The sequence below is a fragment of the Scophthalmus maximus genome, chromosome 13 (genome assembly GCF_022379125.1).
Source record: "Scophthalmus maximus strain ysfricsl-2021 chromosome 13, ASM2237912v1, whole genome shotgun sequence".
Lineage (NCBI taxonomy): Eukaryota > Metazoa > Chordata > Actinopteri > Pleuronectiformes > Scophthalmidae > Scophthalmus > Scophthalmus maximus.
The window spans coordinates 24,253,911-24,278,768 of record NC_061527.1 but is presented as its reverse complement, the minus strand read 5'-3'; the positions used below and the strand labels follow the sequence as shown (position 1 = coordinate 24,278,768).

Genomic DNA, 24,858 nt, shown 5'->3' with positions numbered 1-24,858 from the left:
CGCTTAAATGCCAGAGACTTTACATCAGATTCACCCTTGATGACTGGGCTTTAGTGACTCAACTACAACACTGCAATGAAACCCAATCTGCATTATTGTTGCAATAACTAGTCAAATGTGTGAACACAGATGAGAGAAGAGATTAAAGAAGATTGTTTGACGAATTCAAAAAGTGATGAAGACATCTTCAGGAGTTGTACAACTGGACATGTAAGTGTTGCTTGAAGACAAGATGAATACAATGTCTCTATTTCCAACTCAGACTCTTTCACTGCTGCTGATGTAATAGGATAAATGTGTATTCTCACATTTTAATATTTATATTTCAACTGGATTACTATGGAAGATCTGCTCCCTCGAATAGGCCTGACGTCAGAACATCAACAACAGGAACGGAAACGGAAGTGTCCATCCAACCACCTGAGGTGGGTGAATGCCCGCCCCTTCCCTGCCTCGAATTGGCTTGAACCCTAACCAACTATCACTCCTAGCCAATCAGAGGCAGGTTATGGGTGTCGGTGGTGTCGGGCGGTGTCAGGCGTCACCTGACCGTCTTAGAGCTACACAGGAAGTAGGTTGACGAATTCAACATGGCTGTTGTCTGCAAATAGAGAAGGACTGGTCTTCAGCAATGAAATAGTCCCGCTTTCTTAAATCACAGGACAACTGACCCCGTTCTCCGTGTTAGCTGCTTGTTCGCCCTCCGACATGGCGCAGTGTGTTCAGTCTGTTCAGGAGTTCGTCCAGGACTCGTTCGTCCCGATGGTGGCCGTCCTGTGTAGTGAAGAAGCGGAGAGGGTGACTCGCAAGAACAACCTGAATTTCGCCGAGCTACTGAGGCCTTTCTGCAGACTGACGTCCGAAGGTAAGGGGCCGCCGCCCGGAAGCCGGCGTGCTGACTGTCGAGCCGGAGCTGTCACAGTCCGAGGCTCGGGCGGGTAGCTAGCATCGTTAGCTTGACGTTACAGTCGACGTTAGCTCCGCGCTAACAGACGCCGAGCAGCCTGGACTGTGACTAGGCAGCAGTGCGTCGACAGGAGGGAGGAGGGGGGGGGGGGGGGGACCTCAGGTCCACCGAGTGACACCGGACCGGTCTCCCCCTGGTCTCCTCTCCAGGGAAACTTTCAGACCGCCGGCTAGCAAATTCAGCTGCAGCTGCGTTGTCCGAGCGAACACGAAGTAACTGTAAGCAAGTGATGCGATTCGTAGTAGCACCTGTGGTTTTTACCTTCAGTTTCATATCAAGAAGGCCTCTTGACTCTGCTCATAACAATTTGACAAATATTAATACCTGATAAATGAGTGGAGGAAACAGGAAGACCACCTGTCGCCCGTCCATTGGGCCTGAGGCCGCTGAATGGTTCGAGTGAGTTATGTGAATCGTATGCTATTGCCATAAGGGAGATTTAGGTTCAGCAGCAGCATCATCATCATCATCATCATCATCATCATCAAAACAGAGTGAGGGAAAACAATATTCAACAGACTTTAGTTGTGGCCCTACACCGTACTAAGACAGTCAATGTTGGTTATTCCTGTAATGTGTCTCCAGTCTGTAGTTGGTACCATCAACACCTCATGTACTCAATGAGCAGGAGCTTTGGCAAATATCAGCCAATCACGTGGCAGTAACTCAATTCATCTAGGCTATTTAAAGAAAATAGTATGAGCATTAAACTCTTTGCCATTCAAAAGTTTCAAGCAAATTAAAATAATCCTTCGTAGGAAAATATACAGTCAAAACATCATATAAAGCTCTGAAGCGCCGTGGCATTCCACTTTTTTTCCGGGACCATATATCTTCTTCTTGTTATAGAACTGTAGTAATACTACACAAATTGATTTATTTTTTCAGCAACAACTATTTACATGAATACATGTTATACATTATCCTTAGGGTGTCTTGAATGTTCAGTACAAATTTCGACCCAATCCAAAGAATAATAAGCAATTGGTAAGGCTTAGAACACACACAGAATCATGAAATGAATAACTTAAAAGGTGTTTGGAGTAGAGCTATAAAACCTTGCAAGGTCCCATGAATTTAATAGAAGTTTATACATGAATTTTTGTCAAGAAAATCCATGACGTGAACTGGCAGGCCCTCGTTGAGTGGGCATGGAATTACCCTTAAGCATCATGATTGACAAATAGCACCGTCCAATAGGTGAAGGTGTAGGTGGACATGCGTGGACCCGAGCAAGCAAAGCTAAATTCTAATTGTGGACTATGTATATTATAGATTGTATGCAGTCTATGAGGAGTTCCTACAGTAAAAGCTGAATATATTCAGCTTTCTGATTGACAAGTCACCATTGACCACACAGAATAATAATTCACAGAACAAAAAAAAATAAACTCTTCATTTTTCAGGTTTGCTGCTGTAGCAGGCAAAGCTCATCACTGCAAGCCTTCCATTCATAAAACACCCACATCAGAATAATCATAGCCAACACAGTGTTACTACCCCCCGCGACCCTTAAATGGATAAAGCGGTAGACGATGAATGAATGAATGAATGAACACAGTGTTACTGGCCTTGACTAATAGGAAACTACAAAGAAACATGGGGCCACGCAGTAATGCACAGTAGTCTGCGACGCAACGTCACGCCAGTAACAAGGAGTGCACAAATCCTGGGTCTGATATTAACAGTAAACCATTTTACTCTGCAGCAGTCTCACTGTCAGTTTGAAGCCATAAATCAACCACACGAGTTTCACCTTTACTGTCTCTCTCACAAACACAAAAATGCAAACACTTTTTTTCACTTACCTACCTCTGGCAGGTCTAATTCCAAAAAATAAAGTATCCAGTTAGCCCCAAAGAAAATTCAAGATAATGCCCAGTTTTAGATATATCCATCCTTTTGCATTTCATCCTGGCAAAATGCCCTTGATAGAATAATTAGCAGCATCTTCTCTGCCTCAGTGTGTCTATGTTTACTTCTGTGTTGCTGCCGTTTAGGTCATGTCGACTCTAGTACAGTGGAACTAAATATCCCTGGGGGGGAAATCCTGCTGACAAAAATTGAAAACAGACCACAAATCTATGACAGATTTTTTTTTTCTGCCACTTATATAACCTACTTATTTTTATCAAATGAATTATTAAAAGAGAAGGTCAAGGGGCATTTATTATCAAAATTGATTCATGAATGGGTTTTTTTGCCAGCAATAGAATCAAGTTAGTAATATAAAATTCATCTTACTAATAAATGGAGAAATGTGTGGTCTGATTTTCTTGACAACTGCTCACCTGATTGATTTAAAACTTGGCTGGTGTATGTCTCAGGCCCACAGGAAGTTCAGTAATGTGTCTGTGACGTTTTGAGGTTAGGGGTCGTGTTGAGGTCTGGACCACCGCCAATGTACTTTAGACTGGATTAGCTGTCGATGTTGCAAGCGCAGTTTAAACTGAATTGAGGGTTAGTGTTAGGATTCTTAATGCTGCCCATTCAGGACAATTCAGTCCACGCTACACTTTTGACACATTATACCCATTTTAAACCTTTCTGCTTCAGAATTGGTTTTAAAATCCTTCCATTTGTTTTTAAAGCTCTTAAGGGGCTTGGTCCTTCTTATCTACCAGATTTTCTCTTTAATTTATGATCCCTCTTAAACTTTCAGGTGTTGTGCTCATGGGACCTTTTAATTATTCCTAAATTCAGAACAAAACCCACGGTAAGGCATCCTATTACTACTATGGCCCACATCTCTGGAACAACCTTCGTGAATACCTGAGGACAGAACAGGTTTTGATTTTACTCACTTAAAATGCATCAGTTTGTGTCAAAAAATATAACACAAAATGATGCATTTAAAAAAGACAGATTTCTGAGATAACTATTAGGATAAATTTAGCATCACAGAGACAGTAGAAGAGCAGAAACCACAATAAGACCAACAGCAATGCAGGTCACACCTTGAGACTGTTTGTAGAGACAGAGTGACTGAACAAAGTGTTGTGCTCGTCTCCTCCAGGTCACATCCGGGACCCCAACAACCAGGTGCAGGTGGTGAAAAACATGCGCATCTCTGTCAACAACGTGGCGACGAGCCCCAACATAGCGTCCGCCGCACTAAGCCCCGCCCAGCGTCGGCTGCTCAACGAAGTGGTGCTATCCTCTCAGCCACAAGAGGGCACTGTGGCCAGCGTCATCACTGCAGGAGACTACGACCTCAACTTCAGTGGTGAGGATAAAAGCTGCACTGATGTTGGCTTTTTAAAGGTCAGTTAGACTGTATGTTTGGGACTTTAAAACAAAAAACCTTGAAGGAGGTTACACATTACACGGACAAACATTTTTGATAAGGATCCCTTACATTTATTTTTTAATGGATTCTGTCCCGATTCTGTCCATCTATGGACTAAGGGACATTATGCAGTTGAAAAACAAATTATCTTATTTTAAAAAAGAAGACTAGCAGCAACTATAACACTGAGTTACCAAAAGTCATCACTACATATATATTGATTGTGGACAGACATGGATGTAAACTGCAACAGACCTCTTGTTGATGGTGTTGTGTATATATATATATGTCTACGCTCTGTAGCCACCTCCAGTCAAGAGGATTTACTAGTGTCTACTTACCTAAAGAGCCACATATATGCATCAGTATACATCCTGCATGTTATGACTACAGTCAATAAGGAACTCTATTAAACAGTTGTTATAATGCTTAAAAAGTCATTAACTAGCTCCCCCAGACATTAGCTGGTCTCGTGAAGGTAGAGACTAATTTTGCAAAAAAATCTCTTTCAAACATATTGTATAACGGCTGTTTGCATTGTGGTGACACAGGACAAAATTTTAGAGTTGTCTGTGTTTCACAAAATAAATGTTAAATTAGGTTTGACAGGAAGCTATACGCTATTTAACCACTTGAATGCACAAGAGGAGGCCAAGGCTAAAAAGACTGCTGATAGTCTTATTTTAGGTTCTACAAAAATGAAAAATGAGGGGACGTAGTAAGGAGCCCCTCATCACGATGACAGTCTATGTTCTGCTCTGTCAGTGGGGAGCTCAGCTCAGTGTTTTTGTTGAGTGGCAGTGCTCTGTCGTGGCCCAACTGAGTAACAAAACAGCTCAAGTGCATATTTCTGTCTTTCCATTTCTTGTTACAGCTTTTACATCAATTTATCTGCAATAAGCAGAAATCTGTCAATACTGTAAATGTGGCAACGTGTTAGTCAAGCCTCTAGTAAGGACATTGATGTCCTGAAGCTTGAAGAACAAATATGTTTCACTGTACAAATCCTTCTGGATGTGACTGTATGAAATCACTGGAGAGAAGTCAAATATGAAGACTGTTACTGACACTGTTGAATCTGTTCACTACTTTGAAATGACACAATAGGATTTCCAATAGTTGTCATAATTGATATCAAAACCCTGGTTTTTCCTCTGATCATCTGTGAACTCATTTGGAATGAGGAGACTTGTCCGCGTACTAACATCAGCCCTGGCTCTCTGCTTCCACCTGTCAGATCACTCTCTTAAAGCTAGCCTCCCATGGTACAGTGCCTGGAGAGACACACTGTTGGAAGTCAGCACCTCCAAGCACTGCACAGGTATCACTGTCTCTTGGCTCGTGTGGATCGCCGTAGTCCTCCCAGCTCCACACCTGCCTTTCTCCTCTCCCTCTAGTTTACAATAGCTGCAGTGCACTGTGGGTGTCTCCGCTTGTTGTACAGGGAGGTTGATGGTTTTTTGAAATGTGACACATGACATGATAAATATGTCCAGATACATACAGTCAAAAACGTGCACATGCCATCTCTAAAATATAAACTGGGATTGAAAAAAAATAATACACAGTGATCGTATCTTTAGTTTTTCCTGATTTTATTGTTTTTCTAAAAATGCACAATCTTCTCAAATTTAAATTCAAGGCCAATTTATAAACATGAGCTCAAATAACTTTTTGTGGGTGATGAATGTTATCATTCTTTTTAGAGCCATGCATTGTGAAGTCCTAGGTTTTGGTGTGAGAACTATATATTATTTATTTATCCTTTTTTCTGATGTTAAATAATCATGTCTGAGATATTACTGGTGAAGTTTTACAGGATCTTCTACATCTAATCGGTTTTAATAATCAATGAATAAAATATTTTTTTTTAAATGTCCTATGATTAATAACGTCTCTGTATTGACTGTTACTATTGGAGTCTTGGAATGGTATCGATATACAGATATAGGTTTATGAGTGCATATATGGCAAACTGGACAGGAAATGTCAGATTCCACTACTAGTACAGTTGTATTATGTATATATGTTTGACATTTGGGAGGCTTCATTAGCTTACTTTGTGTTGTTACATACGTTTACTTTTCATGAAGTGACAACCACCGTCATTACTCTTGAAATCATTATCCAACAATTATCATTTATATTAATGAATTATTTTATTTATTATATTATGCTTTTGATAGAAAGTTAATGACAGGAGAGAGAGAGCGAAAGATGTTAATAAAAAGACATGCAATCACGGTCTGTAGGATCTGCATACATGTTACCTGGGTACCATCCTGTGTTAGTATCAAGACTGACACTGTTCCAGATAGCAATACATGCTGGTTAATCCCCCATCTGACCTTGGGACACCCAGATGAAAGCAGCTCATGGCCTGCACTAGTTTTCTGTGGGCTGTTTGATTTCTCAACAGACTTGTCCTGTTACAATAACTGATAAGAAGCAGTTACACATAGTTAAAATGGAAACTGTGCATCTCTCTTGGCAGTGCAGGTAGTGTTGTTGTGATGAAAGTTTTCACAACAAACTTTTTTGGCTTGAAGCAATGGTTTCTTACTAATGATCTGGTAGACACTGAAAACCAAATGGTGTGGAACAGTGGCAGATGTCTCCCCAGATGAAATAGTCTATCTTGTTTTGTGTTTCCAGCGACCACGCCCTGGTTTGAAGCCTACAGGGAGAACTTTCTGCAATCAATGCCTGCCTCCGACCACGAGTTCCTCAACCACTACCTCGCCTGTATCCTTCAATCGGCTGCATGACCTGGTCGCGTCACCTTTTAACCTTCAAATAAGAACAGGCATTGTCCTGGTTCAGGGTGGGAATTTTTATAAAATCTCAGATATGTGACTTGTGCTGTATAGAGCTTTGAGTGGTTTAAAATGTGTAAAATCATGAAAACTGATCATCACAATCTTGTCCTGTCGGCCTGTAAAGCTAAGGTTAGTCCAGCAGTGCAGAGCAGTGAGATCATCAGACTTATTAAAATTGTCATTATCGTCCTTACTGGGCAGCTGTAGTTGTAATATTTGAATTGAATTTAGACAACCATGTATTTGAGAGGCTGTGGTAGTTCTCGTCTGCTCCCATAGACATTCCAGATTCTTTGTCTGTGTGTTGTCCTTGACCTGGTACTGACAGGCCTCCTGGTGGTGTCCTCCACTGAGGCAGTCCCCGTGGAGCAGTTCCTCAAGCTTTCCCAGGAGCAGCACAGGATTCAGCACAGTGGAGAATACACCAACCCCAAGTGGTTCATCCCCAACACTCTCAAGTACTACGTCTTACTGCATGACATGAGTGAGGGGGATGAACAGAGGTAATGAAAGTAGCTTTACTATGCCCTTTTATACAGACAAGATGCATCATCTCATGTTGTGTAACAACAGTCTCGGTGTGACATCAGTGAAACATTCCATGTTCTATAATTTCTGTGTTTTGGTTGTAGTAGGAGTAAGAGGACTGATGTTTGATGAGTGTTCCTCCTTCCTCTCCAGGGCAGATACAGTATATGAGGACATGAAACAAAGGTATGGTTCTCAGGGCTGCTATTTGTTGAAGATGAACTCTCACACCTTCTCCACTGAAGACGACGAACAGATTCCAGACCCCTGGAGTCAATACCTGCACAAGAATAATCTGCATAGCCAGGTAAGAAATGTAGTGACTGTTATTGGTCCGGTGTCATAAGCCACTGTATGGCAACAACAAATGTATGTGTATGTTAGCAGCACTACAACAGTGAAAAGCCTTTTCACTTTCACTCACATACAAACAAAAGGGAAGTTATTGTGACCGAACCATTCTCAGCCCAAACATCTGTCACTCAGTAGAAAATTCATCACAGCAGTGATGGCAGAGTTGCTAGTGAGCACAACACATGAATCTGACAGTCTGCTGTAAATGTTTTATATTGCAGTTTTCTAGTCTTATCGACCACTCAAAATGCTTTACAGTAAAAGTCACACTCACCCATTCACACACACATTCACACACTGCCAGCACAGCCACCAGGACTACTTTCTGGTTAAGTGTCTTGCCCAGGGGATCGAACCAATGACCTTGTGGTTAGAGCCACAGCTCAGTTTTGTGTACCACCATCATAAATTTGCCTTGTATTAACATTGTGACCCTTATTTATTCAGGAGGTGCTGGAGGATCTAAGTGTGAACAGTGCTACAGCTGAGAACAGTGTCGGTGCACCTGAAGTGGACCATAACTCCTCAGAGAAAGGTCTGTCATATTGACATTCACCTATGTGTCTGTATCTGAATCTACACTACAAGCTCTGTACTTGGAGCTTAATATGCTCTCATTTTTTATTATGATTGGGAAATGCTTCTAGAAATACATCTGAGTTTAAGTGAATTATTTAATCCCTGAAAACAATTTTTGCTTCATCTCTCCCCCTGAGAATCTGTTTGGATTTTCGTTTCCTCATACATATATTCACCCTTCTGATAATACAGTTTCTCTAAGATGTGAAAGTGAGATGTAGACTAACCTGGTCAGTTTACACCCAAAGAAATCAAAGGATTTGCCCCTGCTCAAGTAACCACTGCATCTCTTACTCAGATTTTTTGTTAGTTATACTGTATATGTCTGGTAAAGAAAAAATGGTAAAGTCGCATTCTGATGATGTGCACAAAGATGCACTCTGTCATATTTCAGTTTAAGATTTTATTTAAAGGGCCCATATTATGCCCCCATTTACACAAGTTACATTGGTTTTCAGGTGTGTGAACTACATGTCTTTGCCATTCCATGTCAAGGATCAAGCCACACAGCACCCTCCTCTTTCTGTATAAACAGCCCTGTGAGACTATGGTCGATTCCAGCGCTTTCCTGCTCACTCCTCGCCCCCCTCCCTTCGTGTTCCGCAAAGCTCCGCCTCGCTCCTCCTCGCTCCTCCCCGGGTCTGCTGTGCAACTAAGGCGTTGCGCTGCCATGACAACAGTCGCACGTAACAAGACACATACACGACGTAGAGACCCGGGAGGCACAGCGAACACGTTCTCCATAATTACACACAGAGCACAAGGGGCTGGGCGATAGAACGTTAACGACATCCCGGCTGGCGGAGCTCGCGGCCGGCCGCAAGTCTAGCTACGCCGGCAGCCACGACCGCCGCCAGCCGCGACCGCCACCAGCCGCGACCAACTGCCGGCAGCCGCGAGAAAATTATGGCGTAGACGCAATCTGTTTTTCCGCACTACAAGGGGGGAGGTGCTGCTCAGGTTGGGGGCGTGGTCGCCCCAGTAGCAGGAGTCAACTTAAGTCACTTGCCGCCCGGGCTGTGAATGGCTCGTTTACAGACTGTCTGCACGATCAACCCAAACCACGAATCAACGACTCATTGTTTTCTTTTCATTCTCCGTGGGCTGGCAGACACCCCAGATAACAAAATATACGTGGAGGCAGGCTGAAAAGGTGCCTGGAGCATAATATGGGCCCTTTAAACTTCGGTCCCTTCGGACTTGAAGGTTGTTTCCATTTAAGACCATGGGCAAAAGTTCTCTGCTTTTTTTTCTGGAAAGCAACGTTTGCTATTTCGCAAGTTAAATGCAAAAACATAGAATATTTTTGAAAGTTATGAAAAGGTGGATCCAACCAGAGTGTGTCCTAATTGAGTTGAACGTTTTGATGAATAACGTGTTGTGAATTTTTCCAGCAATCACACCAACGAGGAATGTTTTGTGTGAACTGGTCTGATTCATCTGAGTTGTTTGGTGACTGTGATAAAGCAAGTCAAGAATAAAGATGGTTCTGTTGCAGAGGGAGTGTCCAACAACCTTGGTAGCCATCCTCTCCATCTGGACCCTGCCAGCAGCTCCGGGAGCCTGCAGGCGCTCACTGCCCTGAAGAAAGGTGCAAGAGATCCAGAGAGTGTGGCAGGAGGGGCAGGGAGCCACGGGGCATGTCTGACCCTGAACGACCACGACCACATCAGACAGTTCATCCAGGAGTTCACCTCCAGAGGCCTGCTGCCGCACATAGAGAAGAACATCAGGCAGCTCAACGACCAGGTACGACAGCACGTCTTGACCCTCGACGTTTAACCTGATAGAATCACTTGCTCCCGACATGTGTTCAATTCCACTTCTCCTGTCATATGTTCAATCATCACCAAAATTGTTCACAAAACTAAACAATAATAACAGAAAAAGAACAATAACAGAATTTTTTTTCCAATTCTATAATTTCAGTAAATATGTAAAAAAAAAAAAAACGCGTTTCTTTTTTTCATCCTTTAATTGGCGCTTTGTGTTTGAACTCTGGGTTCATATATTGCACTGAGCCCATATTATATTATGTTATATTTTATATCAGATCATATCTGCTCCTCTGTCCACAGCTGATCTCCAGGAAAGGTCTGAGTCGCTCTCTGTTCACTGCCACCAAGAAGTGGTTTGGTGGAGGGAAAGCTCCAGAGAAGAGCATCAGTGAACCAAAGAGCACGTTTGGCCTCCTGTAAGCCCTCCCATTCATTTATACACGCATTATAAGTGGTATTTACTGATACTTTTCTGGATTGACTTTTAACTTCTATGACGTCAGATATCCCCCAGAAGCCCCGGAGTTGCAGATCAGGAAGATGGCCGACCTGTGCTTCCTGGTTCAGCACTACGAGCTGGCCTACAGCTGTTACCACACTGCCAAGAAAGACTTCCTGTCCGACCAGGCCATGCTGTATGCTGCAGGGGCACTGGTGAGAACACACCTTTTTATCTGTCCTTATGTATAACAATTCCCCAACTCAAATCTTAAAGCTGCATTCAGCAGAGTAATATCTAACATTACACCTGGCCGTAACAGCTGAATCAGAGCAGTCATTCGTTTCATCAAATTCAGCTTTTCAGTTGTAAGATTGTAAGAATGTGTTTGCTCATCTGTCCAAAGTCAGTCTCACTTACACTCACAACCCTATGTTCTCTGTCCCCTCCCGACTTGACGACCTCCTTTCATCCTGCTGTACTCTGAAGGAAATGGCTGCAGTCTCTGCCTTCCTGCAGGCTGGAGCTCCGCGCCCATACCCAGCTCACTACATGGACACTGCCATACAGACGTACAGAGATGTCTCCAAGTACGTTCCCATCAAATCACCTCTTCTTCTGTCTGTAGAGTATTTTTAAGTACTGAATATTTCTTTATTTGATCATTTTCTCCTGCATGGTTTATTAAGGAACATATTTTAATCTGTCTTGCGTTTTCTTTGGCTGTAGGGATTGTCTGGAACACAAAGGATGTTTTTTATTATCTAGAGTGTGCAGTCACTGTGAGCCATGGCCCTCTCACTTTTCAAAGAAACATTTTCTCAGGGCGTTACGTTCATAAATCCCATTTGAGAGTTTTAAAATGATTGAACGCTATTGAAAATTTAAATAAAACCTGATCACACGTCCCCTTTGCAAGAGCACTTCCGGATCTTGTCAGAGTTGCCACTTATGTCCTTGTTGAGTTCTGTGCTCACTATTTGACCGAACTACATCACAAGCTCATCTTTTCAGAAAGTCCCTCAGAGACTGTGGCTTTGGTTCAACATGTTAACTTCCTCCTGACTGCACCTCCGCAGGAACATGGTGCTGGCTGAGCGATGTGCTTTGCTCAGCGCTGAGATACTCAAGAGTCAGGGGAAATATTCTGATGCCGCCACTCTGCTCATCAAGATGACCAGCGAGGTGAGGAAATGCCGCGGGTGTATATATATTTCACTATAGCGCACAATGAGTTTTTAGTTTTGTCCAAATGGGAATTATTGCATTTATACATTTTATAGATTATATATATATATGTTCTATAATATTACAGTCAAACAACTGGAGAGGGTAAATTCACAGAAGTAAAATCCTCAAGTGAAAACGCAGTGGATATACTCTGCTCTAACCTTTTTTTTTATGTGCAGGACTGTGACCTGCGTAGTGCTCTGCTGTTGGAACAGGCCGCCCACTGCTTTATTAATATGCGCATCCCTATGGTGCGCAAGTTTGCTTTCCATATGATCCTGGCCGGTCATCGTTTCAGCAAAGCAGGACAGGTGAGCCCTCCAGCCAACACTGTTCTAGGTGGTCTGACCTGAGTCATACCTATGAATGAGTCGCACCTCATATTTCTCATGAGTCTTTGTTCATTTTAGTGACGATTCGTCTTTAATCTGCAGCATTTAGTTGTGTTTAGCATTATATTTTTTCACAACTACATGAAAATTTTCTGGTTAAATCAAAGCACAATTATTAATTGTCTGAGTTTAGTTATTGTCTACTAATTCATCCCTGAATTGTTGAGTTGATTATTACTCTATTATTTTTTAATTCCCATCAGTTGGTAGGTTACTGTGGTGGTAGTGATTTGGTTAATTTAGGATTGTTAGTTCATATGTAAAATGATGAGCTCGGATCAGGTCAAATGTATTTTAGCTGGAAGCTGAAGAAGACGAAATATGGAGTTGTGGTTTGGCAATCCTTTATGAAACTTGTCTAAAGGTCTGACAAAGGGAACATCTCACTCCTGCTCTGTGGTGGTTGACTTGAGTACGTCAGTATCTCTTCTTTCTTACACCTGTCACTTTCCCTCTCTGCTGTTTTCCCCTTCAGAGGAGGCATGCTCTGCGCTGTTACTGCCAGGCCATGCAGGTGTACAAGGAGAGGGGCTGGTCTTTGGCAGAAGACCATATCAACTTCACAATCGGCCGTCAGTCCTTCACACTTCGCCAACCGGAGAACGCTGTAGTGGCCTTCAAACAGATCCTGACCAACGACAGCAGACAGACGGCCACACAGCAGGGCGCCTTCCTCAGAGAGTATCTCTATGTTTATAAGGTAATTACAGTTTGTCTCTGTGCTAAAATCCCTTATTACTTGTCATTACAGGATACATACTACTACTACGGTAGGAATAGTTCTTGAAAAGATAGTGATATTTTTTTAATTCCTCACTTTAAGCTGAAGGTCTACACATCAATCCTTCTTTATGGATCCAACTGTAAACAAGAACATCAAAGCTTGATCGGAATGGGAATATCTGTGCACGTTGCTATGAGTGAAACAGACACAAACGCTGGAAAGTCATCCAGTGTGTGTGAAGTTTCGTAAGACATCAAATGTATTCATTATTATAGCATACTCTCTATTGACAGATAATTAAATTAAATAAATGAATACAAATACATGTAGTGGGTCAGAGTCTGAAAACTAAGACATCACATAAGTAACCAAGTTGTTTGTGTGTTTTTCAGAGTGTGATTGGGGAAAGTGAAGTGAGCCTCCCCCAACTGCCTCTGCCCTGCATCCACAGCTCAGCTACAAGGGTCTACTTCGGACACGAGCGCCGCCTTGCAGAAGGTAACGCCGAGGCGTCACCTCAAGCTTCACCTATTCTAAAACCCCCCAGTAGGAGGACCACTGATCCAGATAAAAGATTAGTTCTTGTATCACTTGATCATCTCACTCTCTCACACACACTCACACAAACACACACACTTTGCTACAAGGGCACCATGTGTCCTTGTCGCATGCAGTACTACTGTCCAAGAGGAAGAGTTATTAATTAGCTATTGAGGTACCTTTGAGCAAAGTTTAACTGTAACCGTGGGCTCTGACATAGGACATGAGTCTTTACATGTGCATTATTTTCTGATTCTTATCATCTGATATTTGCAGGGGAAAAACAAGCAGCGACCCATGTGTCCCTCGACCAGGAGTACGACCAGAGTTTGACGGACATGTGGTGCCACCTCGAGGAGCAGCTTGTGGCTGCTGCCAACCGGGGAATTGTCCCAGGGAACTTCCAGCCCACCCAGTGCTGCCTGAACAGTCAGACAGACAACCTGCGCCACCCGCTGGCTGTGGTGGAGGGTAAGTAGTGGAACTGTGTTTCAAATGGTATCCCTCATCAGTCTAAACCTAAGTACGAGGAATTTTGTCTTAACATTTGAACAGACACTTGACAACCAATCCAAAATTACTTCAATTTTATTTTACAGCCGTGGTAGAGATACAGTACGGACAGAAAAGGGGTTGTGTGGTTTTCACCACTGTAGCCCTGCTTCCATTGTATAATGGAATCATAATATGAGCCATGATATCGCTGAGCTGAGACATTTTCTGCCCTGGTCTCTGCAGAGCCAATCATAGTGGAGCTGACATTCAGAAACCCTCTGAAGATTTCTATGGCTCTGTCCGACCTCTCGCTTCTCTGGAGCTTCACTGCCAGTGATTCCTCTCCATCGACTGAAGAGTCACCAGCAGAGGTCGTCACCAACGAGGAGACCCTGGCTCGAGGGGTGGGCAGCCTAGATGTAGTGATTTTTATTTGCTTTGATGGAAAAATTGCAATTAATCAAACAAAGAAAAAGATTTTCATGATCTCAATCTTCTCGCAGATGACACAGAAAGATGATATTGTCACCACAGAGACCATCCTTGATTTTCATATGAGTCCTGAGGAGACCAAAATGGTAAGGTGCTCATACGACTGGACAGCCTTCTGATACATTCAATCGTGTATAATCTGAGGGTTAATAATATAGACTTCATTTGACACTCAGAGAACTCATCTTATTAAAGACAATTTTACAAAGAGTCAAACATTCAACAGTACAAACTGACTCGGTTTCAGTTTTAGACCTGAGAATTATTTTGACTCTAAGAAAATATTGTTAAGAGTAATCATGTCTTCTTTCACGTTGCTTTGACATCAATACTTTCCCTGTATTATTTCTTTTGTTCTGCTTTTGGTCACATAGAAACCACTATATGTTCATCAAGTTCCTCAAAGTCCCACGCTATCATAAGATAAGGTTTTAGTGAATCTGGTTACTGAGTTTAAGTTTTCTGTGTGCATGCCTTTTGATAAATAACCTGTCTATGTTGGCCGTGGAAATGCATAAAGCACATTAACATTTCAAGACCTTTTGATCTCCAGATGATAATAACTAAGACTGTGCCTTCTGTGGAAACGTGAACATTAAGTGTGATCTCACTCTGATCTCAGGCCCGCCTCAGGCTGCTGCCACACAGAACCGGACAGCTGAACATCGTGGGTGTGGTGTACAACCTGGCTGAAGCCTCGCCTGGAGAGATCGCTCCCAGCACTGACGGTAATGTCCACAAGTCGGAGCATCAAGTCCCAGCGTACATTCAAGTAGTTTCACATCAGTATCATCCCTTTAAATAAACAGTGCCCTATGTTTAGGGGTTAAAAAGTATAATCCAAATAGACGCTGGGTGCTGGACTTGTGCTGCACGGTCGACCAGCTTGTTTATTTTGTTTTCTTGTTTCCCTCTACACACATGCCTTTTTCAAATGTACCCAACTGTCCAAGTACTTTTGAACTTTTTGTGTCTCTGTTAAAGAGCTGTAATAAAAGTTGAGTCTACACTGACCTAGACGTACTCAATTTAAAGTACTTTAATGTAGTATCCATTATTTATATGTGAAACTGGATGTGTTGAATGTGCCCATATACTTCCAGTTTTGACCACAGGTGACTATGTGGATTTCCTCCTGCCCACAGGTCAGCAGACGACGGATCTGATGGTGGTTCGTGGAAAACAGGACCTGAAGATCCAGGGCCAACGACTCAACCAGACCAAAGAGGACAAGATGTCGGTTCAACATGGTCCTGATCGACGCCTGGATCCCATCATAACACCACCCATGCCCCTGATGGAGGTACCACCGACTCACTGACAGTAGAGACATCCCATCCTACAAATCTAACAGATTCTGACCAATCCACAGACTAAGAATGTTCCAATACCATTTCTCCATTCCCTATTCCGATACCTGTCGGCCAATACCTGTGCAAATAAATCAATCTAGGAGTAAAAAACAATAACTGCCTCTAAATAGCTGTTAAAGTGCAGCAACAGCTTATTAAAATAAAATACAATTTTTTTTCTGTACAGTACAGTTACAGTATAAACCAACAGCAACTTCAAAAATTTAATAAATCTAGGAATACATTCAATTCCTTTAAAAACCTTAACGTGCAGCCACAGTTAAGAAAGAGAAAATAACTTTAGTCTGTATCTTTCACAGTAACAGTATGAAACCACAATATGGTTCACGTGGCTGTTTTACTCGTGGGACTCTTCAGCGTGAAATATTGCCAAATTGCTGACATTTTCTCTGCCTCCAGCTCCAGGCTACAGTACCGGATATCACTTCTTTGCTGTTTTTAAAATCAGTGCTTGCCAGTGGCAGAGAAGTTCAACAGAGTGGAAAAAAATACGTGATTTCAAAGAAAAGAAAATGGCTGTTTTATCTTGGTGAAACAAATATACTTTGAAGTTGTGGTTTCGGATCGAATGTGACTGATCCAGAATTTTTATATCTGAGGCATTTCCAATACTGGTATCAGACTCAGAACATCTGTATTTATTTATTTTTGGGCCGCAAACCCAATCTGAGTCATTTCATGTTGAGTACAATGTGTGCTGATACTGTCATTATACTGTAACCACACCAAGACAAAATGTAAACATATAGGTTATTCACTTATGCCCATGCTGTCTGTCTCTGTGTGTGTGTCAGGTCTTCTTCCTGCAGTTCCCCACTGCTCTGCTGTGTGGTGAGATCAGGAAGGCCTATGTCGAATTCTGCAACGTCAGCAGTGTTGCTCTGTGCGGCCTGCGAGTGGCGTCCACACACCCTGAATTCTTCACCTTTGGCAGCCAGGCCACTTCACCCCTCACACCGCTCAGCCCCACCTCGGCCGAGAACTGCTCAGCCTATAAAACGCTTGCTGTGGGCCCCCAGCCGGGTTCAGTGGCATCTGAGGTGTTGGTTTCAGCTGCGGATTTCAGCCAGCACTCCAGTGTGATGGACATCCCGATAGAGGGCAACACACTGCAACCGGGGGAGTCCACCCAGATGCCTCTGTGGCTCAGAGGACCAGACCAGGAGGGGGTCCATGAAATTAGCTTCCTCTTCTACTACGAGAGCAAAGAGAAAGGAAACAAAATCAGGTCAACATTTAAGTGGAACTGTCTTGAAGGAATTAGGGATGCACCGATTTATCGGCCGTACATCGGCTATCGGCAGTGGCCGATGTTTATCTTTAGCATCGCATTAATTTTGCACTGGCTACATGTTGTGTTGGTTATTCGCACTCTGACTCAGCTGACAGCAGCTAAAAGTTGTGTCTCTGTGTTGAAGCTCTGTGCTGTGAAGGGGGGAATGAATAACCACAAAAACAAAACAAACAAACAAACAAAACCAGAAACGTCTGTATCAGCCCAGAATTTCACAATTGGTGCATCCCTAGAAGGAATGATAAGATTTACAGGTACAACCCACTCATCTAAACATGAACCTAAGCAGTATGTATCTCTCTCTCCACGTGCAGTCACCGGGTGTTGCGACACACGGTATTCATCTGTGCCAGTCGCTCTCTGAGTGTGCAGGCGTCGGCCTCCCGCAGCAGCGTCCCTCCACATCACAGTGTGGATGACACTGGCAGCGGTGGAACGCTTGTCTTCATTGACGTGGAGAACATCAACACGGTGAGATGCACAGAGACACACACATCCACTATACATTTAACTTTGGAAGGTTTGTTTGTCGAGTTGAACAATGTGTCACTGCTCAAACTTGGTTTGATTTCCTTCCTGTTGGTTCTCAGAGTGAGTCTGGTGTGCGCGAGTTCCACATCATCCAGGTGTCCAGCAGCAGCCAACACTGGCGTCTCCAAAAGTGTATCAACCCAGCCAAAGATAAAGGTGTGTCTGTGTGCTCCATCTTCTGCTTTATTGTGAATATAGTGTTCATGTAACTGCTTTTGTGTGAACATTGCTGTGGTCTTCACAATATCTGACTCACGGAAAAAACAATGGCCATTTCTTTTTTATATTATACGACTATCATCTTTCTCCCCGGTTGATGTAACTCATGAAAAGGAGCACGAAAGAAAATGCCGTAAAATTGAACTACATTTAAATTCCATAATAAATTTAGCTCAGAAGTGTGTCCAACAGTAGTTCAGACGGGTGGGGGTAGTATTGTTCATACAGCCACAGAAATCCTGCACAGTGACCATAGTACATGTATGATACAGTAATCTCTACTAAAAAGTTTAACTCCTGATTTGTCTAAACTCTCCACCAAATCCCATAGTTTTCATCAGTGACTGCAACAAGCTGTGTAATCATGGCACATGAGTGGTCATATGTCATGATTCTTCTTATCTCCATCTGCAGACTGTAAACTCACCAGCAGAGAAAGAGCCAAGCTGTGTTTCAGGGCCACGCGCTGCAAACCCCAACAAGGTAGAGATCCGCATCCATCCGCTCTGATCACAGTAACAATATTCAATAAACGCTGATTGGACTGGTTTTCTCTGCCCTTTGTTCCGTAGCTCCCCCGGATGCCGTGGAGAAGTACACGTTTGCAGACCTGAACCTGGGAAATGAACGGGTACATGCGAGGAAGTAGTTTGCTGCATGTTGGGTGACTGTGTGTTGTTGTTGGTGGTGATACTTTGTAATAGTGGCAATTTGTCGTCTGATCCTTTGGAGCTCAGTGACATCATGGCCTCATTTCACTGGTTTGATATAATCTGGAATATTTAGTGTACATCACATACAGTATGGTGTACCTTGTCATAACTGATTTTCAGACAGAGCAACATTAGCAGTCATTTGAAGTCAAGTCTGCCTGATGAAAACATTCACTGTCATTCAAGCAGTTTTTGGTCTTTACCAAATCCTGAGGGAAACCTCAGGCTCTGAGCTGCAGTATACATTATAACCACATTAAAGGTGACATGTTATGCTCATATTCAGGTTCATTCTTTGAAATTGAGTTACCACTTAAAAGGTTTACATGCTCTAATGTTCAGAAAAGGCATCAGTGTCTCAAACTGCCCTCTTTTGCCCCTCTGTCTAAAACACCTGGATTTCTTATAGCTCATCCTCCCGATAAACCCTAGTTTGCTCTGATTGGCCAACTGGCCCAGTCTGTTGTGATTGGTCAACCGTTTTCAACATGTGTAGGAAATGTCATACCCCTTCACTAGGAAAGTTGAGTATGTCAGATTTTGGTTACCCCAAAAGAGTCCAACTGTGACATCACAGTGGGAGAGAAATCTGAACCAGTTGTTCAGAGCTTCAGGCTGTAGGGTTTAGCCAGCTCGCAGAAAAACCACAGGGTGGTCTTTTTCCCAGTTTGTGGGCCGACAGGCTCCGCAGATACACACATTTATGTTTACATTCACTGAAAAAGTGATTTTTGCATAATATGTCACCATTAAGGGTAAACAGAACATAAAGTAACAACATTAATTTTGTGGGTGGAAGTGGTGTTTCTGTTAGAACCAATTGCAATTAAGGAGACTACATAAATGAGGCTAATTAACTTAAAATATTATTTGTTGCCATGGAAACGTGTAGTCATGTTGGAAACTTTTTCTGTCTCCACCCTCGGCCTCCTTCTCACCAGATTGTCAGCTCTTCCACGCCCTGTGGAGATTTCTTCTTCCGCTGCCACCGGACCCTGGCCCCCCAGAGAGGGGACGTGGCCTCGTTCAGGACATCAAACAGCAGCAAGAGTCCGGGTGTCGTCTCGTCTGAGGACCAGGCCGCAAATATCACCAACATTGTCAAAAAGTGTAACGAGCTGGACCTCAACATTATCGTCATCTGGAAGGTGCATGAAGCAAATGACACGTGTGAAGCCAGATCAGTCCGAGAGCCTGATCCTGTAGAACTACAAGACACACTTGTTCTATCCAGCCAGAAGCAATCAAATATAAATAAGATTCATAATGTAATAAAACAGAAAGCACAGAATAGAATGCAATGATTCATATTAAATAGGGATGCAGCGAATATTCGGCCACCGAAATTGTTGAATAAGTGAAAAGACCAAATCATTTTAACTGAACAATGTTTTTAATGACGCGATCAAAAAGCTCCCAGCGTGGAATGAGGTGTGCAACATGTCGGCAAAGTGGAAGCATTGATGATGTCAGAGTATGATACAAAAATATCTTCTATCTACAGTGGGTGTTCAGTAGCGTTACCAGTGTGTGATTTGTGGCTCTGCAGGCATATGTGGTCGAGGACAACAAACAGCTGATCCTCGAGGGCCAGCTCCACGTCGCACTGCAGGCCATCGGCAAAGAGGTCACTTCTGTCACTCCCAAAGAGGTCTGTGATGACACACACACACACACACACACTCTCTCACTCTCTCTGCAGCTTAGCGGACATGCTTTAATGGTGAGAAGCCACAGTGTTATGTATGTTTCAAGTTGAAAACAAGTAGCCCATCTGAAAGCTGTAGGATAAACAGTGGACGGGCTACCATAAAATGATGTGTGTGTGTCTGTGTGTGTGTGTTTCAGGAAGCTCAGGAGATGGTGCTGCTCAAGTTTAAATCTGAGCTGCCTCCTCCAGTCGCTCTTCCCTCTGCAGAGCTGTCCCAACTCATCAAAACCAACCTGCACTACCCCGAGACTTACACACACCCCTTTGTCCAGGATAGGTGAGACACACACACAAACACACACACACTCTCTCTCACTCTCTCTCACTCTCACACACACACACACACGCACACACACACTGGTGTTGTAAGCTGGTTGTCTAAGATTCACACACACAAGAGTCTTCAAATATTTACACGTATACGGAACAGACTAGACAAAGTGTGCTCCGAAGTCTGAAATATTGGAGAAGTTGAAGATAAGCAAACACGGACAAACCGAGGAATGTTAGGCTTGAGAAGTTCCCTGAAGCCTTAACTGTTCCACTTCTCCATCACCACGTCCTCTGTTTCAGTAGGAAATGCCGGCTGGCGACACATTCCAAAACTCATTTCTTCATACACATCAGAATGAGTTTTCTGACTTTGTTAACAGCACATTGTCTGTTTAAATGTTTCAAGCCACAGGTCTTCTGAGCAAGACTGTCAGCGTCTGTCGTTAAAGGTAGTGTAGGGTCGGGGTCTGGGTTAGGGTTAACAGGTGACCTCTGTAACCTCTGGGAGGACCAGGTCAGTGAAGCTTGTCGTCTCTGTCTCTAGTCTCTGTCTGGTGCCAGTTACTCTGAATCTGTCCAACTGCTCCTTGGCTCAAGTGGACGTGATCATTGACTTGCGGCACAAAAGCACAAGGTAAGGATCCTGACAGTTGTGATATGTTATGTGTATGTTATTCCACTGTGAAGGGGCTTTAATGTTCAGTAAATCACTTGTATAGAGAAGGAGGGACAATGTGCATGCTGGCTTGTGATGGTTGTATGAGGACAGCCTGAATATATCTGAACTGCTCCTTTAATAAGATGCAGCCACTGTTTAGTATCACACTTCTGTGACGTGTGGCACTGGCCAGAGACTTTAAATCCCTGTATGGGTGAAATTTCCATCATGCAATTTGGCTCCTGCTCGTTTGACCCTGCTGTTAACACTCGCGTCTTTCCACTTTGTAAAACCGAATTTGTATTTGCTGTAATTCACTGATCACTAATATAAAATATTGATACACAATATAATTATTATGTAATATTTCAGGGGGGAAAAAATGTCTGATATTGACAAACTCCACTTAATGACATTTACCGAGTAAATTATGATATTGTGTCTGTGTATTATGATGCACAGTGAAGGCATGTTGCAGTTAAATATCATGTTGATTTATTAGACGTCTGTGTTTATGTGTGTCCTCAGCCCAGAGTCTCTGGAGGTCCACGGCTCATTCACCTGGGTTGGGCAGAGCCAGTACAAGCTGCAGCTGCAGCCTCAGGAGGTTTTGTGCCTGAGCCTGCGAGCCTGTTTCCTCCAGGCCGGCGTCTACAACCTCAACACGCCGAGAGTCTTCGCCAAGCCGGCCAAGCAGGCGGCGCTGGGCGAGACGAGTCAGCAGACGGCGAGTCCTGCTCTGATCATCATCAACAACGCCTGAGAGGAGCATCATGGGAGTCTGGACTCCTTTTAACTCACCTTACCGGTCCTCATGAAGAAGACTGGAGATGTTCATTTACATCCAACAGCTGCAGTGTACAGTATGGAGACCTTTTGTGTACGTGGCTCCACCACCCTCTCACAGGTTTTCCCTCCTACATCATACTTGAACTGTCTCCTCCCGTCACCAGCATCTTAAACCAAATGAGAAGAGGTTCTGCTGGTGTTGGACAAGAATGTTGAGTCTGACCTGAAGTCCGCTGCTCTTCTCTTCATGTTGAACCACGTTACTACAGGCCTCACGCCACTGGGTCCATTTCACTTGTCTGTCCTTTAGATTCTATCCTCCGTTCACTTCAACAACCTCAGTCTGCAATTAAACTGAAGTGGAAAAGAAATCAGACGTTAAAGTCCTGAAGGGACTGAGCAGTACACATCTGTTTACATCCTGATTATTGTACGTCACCACTCAGCTGCCCTCTCATACTGTAGCTTCTCCTGAGCAAAGACAACCGGATCAATGTGTGATCTTCACTCAGTACAACAGACCATCCATGTGCTCATGTGCACACTCTCCATATTGTGATCAAGTGCTTGTATGCATCGACTCGACGGCTTTTCCGAAAAATTATGTATGATATTTATATAACAAAGTGGATGTAAATAGTAAATAAAATGTAACTAATGATACTGTAAGTATTGTGACGGATACAGAGAATAGTGTGACTGTTTCTGATTTTAAAGTAAAGTATATAAAGACAGAAGATGCTGTGAAAACTGAGCACTGAAGAAAATTTGTGTTCTTCACAATGTAACAGGTGCTTAACTGTTTCTCTGGGTGCTTCCACCAACCTACAGTACAGAATTAATACTCACACACAATGGTTATTTTACTGGCTGACAATATAGTAACATCTTTTATTAAATTATTATTGCACTTTGAGATTGCTTTTAGCAATGAAAAGTGCTCTATAAATGAAATGTATTATTATTATTATTATTATTATTATTAATAATAAATACTTTTAGACAAACAATTCATTGTTCAAAATGTACAGGCTGACACAAAAATCGTATAGAACTGTTTCCACAAACCTGGGTGAGACGTGGGCCGAGAAAGAACCCTTTAAATGTTCTGTATCCAGGATGTTCCCCTCTTCCATAACGTGAGATAATGCAGCGAATAAGTTGATGAAAAAGAATCAGGGTTTGGCTTGAGTGAAGTTATGGGGGCTGTTGTGCCATTCTGGTGAAAGGGGGAGCTGCTGATCGTGACGTCTTTAAAGTGGCTTCTGGAAAGTTTTGGAATGCAACACCCTGTTCCATCCAGCCCCTCCATCGCCACCTTTACCCCAAGATTGTTCCAGGTTACATTACATTCATTTAGTAGATGCTTTAGTCCAAAGGGACTTACAATTCATGCATTCAACCATGAAGTAATTTCCCAAAAGTTGGGTAGATAAGATTGGAAAGATTACGTTGCTGTTTTGAATGGGTACTAAAATATCTACGAGAAGAGCCATGTACAGGAATGGAAAGTATACACAGGAGATCAAGAGATGCATGGTTCCTCTCGTTGGCCAACGAAACACTCCTCAGAAAGACTCCACGTCTTTGTCTGAGTTCGTCTTCGTGTGATGAGCCTGAAGCTCATCACAATGCGGACTTTTCCACGTGCTGATTCCGAAGTTGGCCACAGGGGCGCTGACCACGACGCCGCAATTAATTAGAGATTCAAACCACCTAATGGCGGAGCAATTGAAACTAACTCCACTGAGAAACAGCTGAGAACAGCAACAGTTTTCCACCTTAGTCAATGAAGATAAAACTTCTAAAATGGCTCTAAAGCAGCAATTAACTCACGTCATGGGCCATCCTGAGAGGGGTGCCGTTGGAGGTCATATGCGCTGTGGCCTCGCGGGCATCACCGAGTACATTCGCCAGATACTACAGTGTAAACGTTGCCACCCCCCCATCCATTGGGCGTGGTTCTTCAGCCGAGTTCATCTGCTTTATCTTTATTAGCAGGTTGCTCAGGATTCCTCGTGACTCTGTTGTAGTCATCCAGTGTTAAGCCCTGCCTCTGGCGGTCAGTAAGGATGTAACAAGTTGGAGCCCAATCCCACTCTGCCTTGTTGGACGTGGCCGACCATGTCCTGGTGCTGAAGGGCAGATTCTGTGGTAGTTGGGGTCCACTGGCTCCCTGTGGCCAGGGTGGGAGCGAAGCCTCTTACCACTGGGTCCCAAGGTTCTCTGAGTATCGTCTCCTGTCGTACTTTGGCACATTTAAATTCCTCCACCAAACTGTAGAGCCATCTCGGTAGTCCGAGCTGTTTCCTTACTGCTGTTCACCAACCTCTCTAGACGCTTGGCCTCAGACAGGCTGACCTCATACATGGCAATGGGCCATGAGTTGGGGCATCAGGCCGAACTGGAAGCACCAGAGCGTCAGCTGTATGCCAGGTTTTTAATACCAACTGTACCTTAACACAGAGAACCCATGAACAGCCGATTTCACAGATTAGCATGGTGATCCCACATAAAACTCAGGAGGATCTTCAACAAGCATCATATCTCTGTGATTTTCAAACCCAGGAACACATTAAGACAAAGACCACACACGCAGACAAGCAACTTAGTATATGCAGTCTAATTCGGGGAATGTGCCGACATGTACAGTGGAGAAACTAAAAAACCA

The 24,858-nt window shown here is 43.3% G+C and overlaps 1 protein-coding gene across 4 annotated transcripts; it reads left to right on the top strand.

The window, feature by feature from the left end:
- Nucleotides 1-534: 534 nt before the first annotated feature.
- Nucleotides 535-22,871, top strand: trappc8 (trafficking protein particle complex subunit 8). Of its 4 annotated transcripts, XM_035647293.2 has the most exons (31): nucleotides 535-865; nucleotides 3,984-4,193; nucleotides 5,494-5,577; nucleotides 6,912-7,001; nucleotides 7,404-7,578; nucleotides 7,757-7,910; nucleotides 8,405-8,492; nucleotides 10,035-10,285; nucleotides 10,615-10,730; nucleotides 10,818-10,968; nucleotides 11,243-11,343; nucleotides 11,833-11,938; nucleotides 12,163-12,294; nucleotides 12,851-13,075; nucleotides 13,492-13,597; nucleotides 13,916-14,110; nucleotides 14,378-14,553; nucleotides 14,638-14,712; nucleotides 15,249-15,354; nucleotides 15,772-15,929; nucleotides 16,794-17,227; nucleotides 17,608-17,764; nucleotides 17,884-17,980; nucleotides 18,458-18,526; nucleotides 18,616-18,674; nucleotides 19,698-19,904; nucleotides 20,306-20,407; nucleotides 20,605-20,744; nucleotides 21,147-21,189; nucleotides 21,285-21,374; nucleotides 21,927-22,064. In XM_035647293.2, the coding sequence occupies exons 1-30, from the start codon at nucleotides 709-711 to the stop codon at nucleotides 21,351-21,353; spliced, it is 4,233 nt and encodes a 1,410-aa protein (XP_035503186.1). In that variant the 5' UTR covers nucleotides 535-708; the 3' UTR covers nucleotides 21,354-21,374; nucleotides 21,927-22,064. The 4 variants fall into 4 exon arrangements, with proteins under 4 accessions (XP_035503186.1, XP_035503182.1, XP_035503181.1 ...); XM_035647289.2 differs by lacking the exon at nucleotides 21,147-21,189 and having other exon boundaries at nucleotides 537-865; nucleotides 14,378-14,538; nucleotides 21,927-22,871; XM_035647288.2 differs by lacking the exon at nucleotides 21,147-21,189 and having other exon boundaries at nucleotides 537-865; nucleotides 21,927-22,871.
- The last annotated feature ends 1,987 nt before the right edge of the window (nucleotides 22,872-24,858 follow it).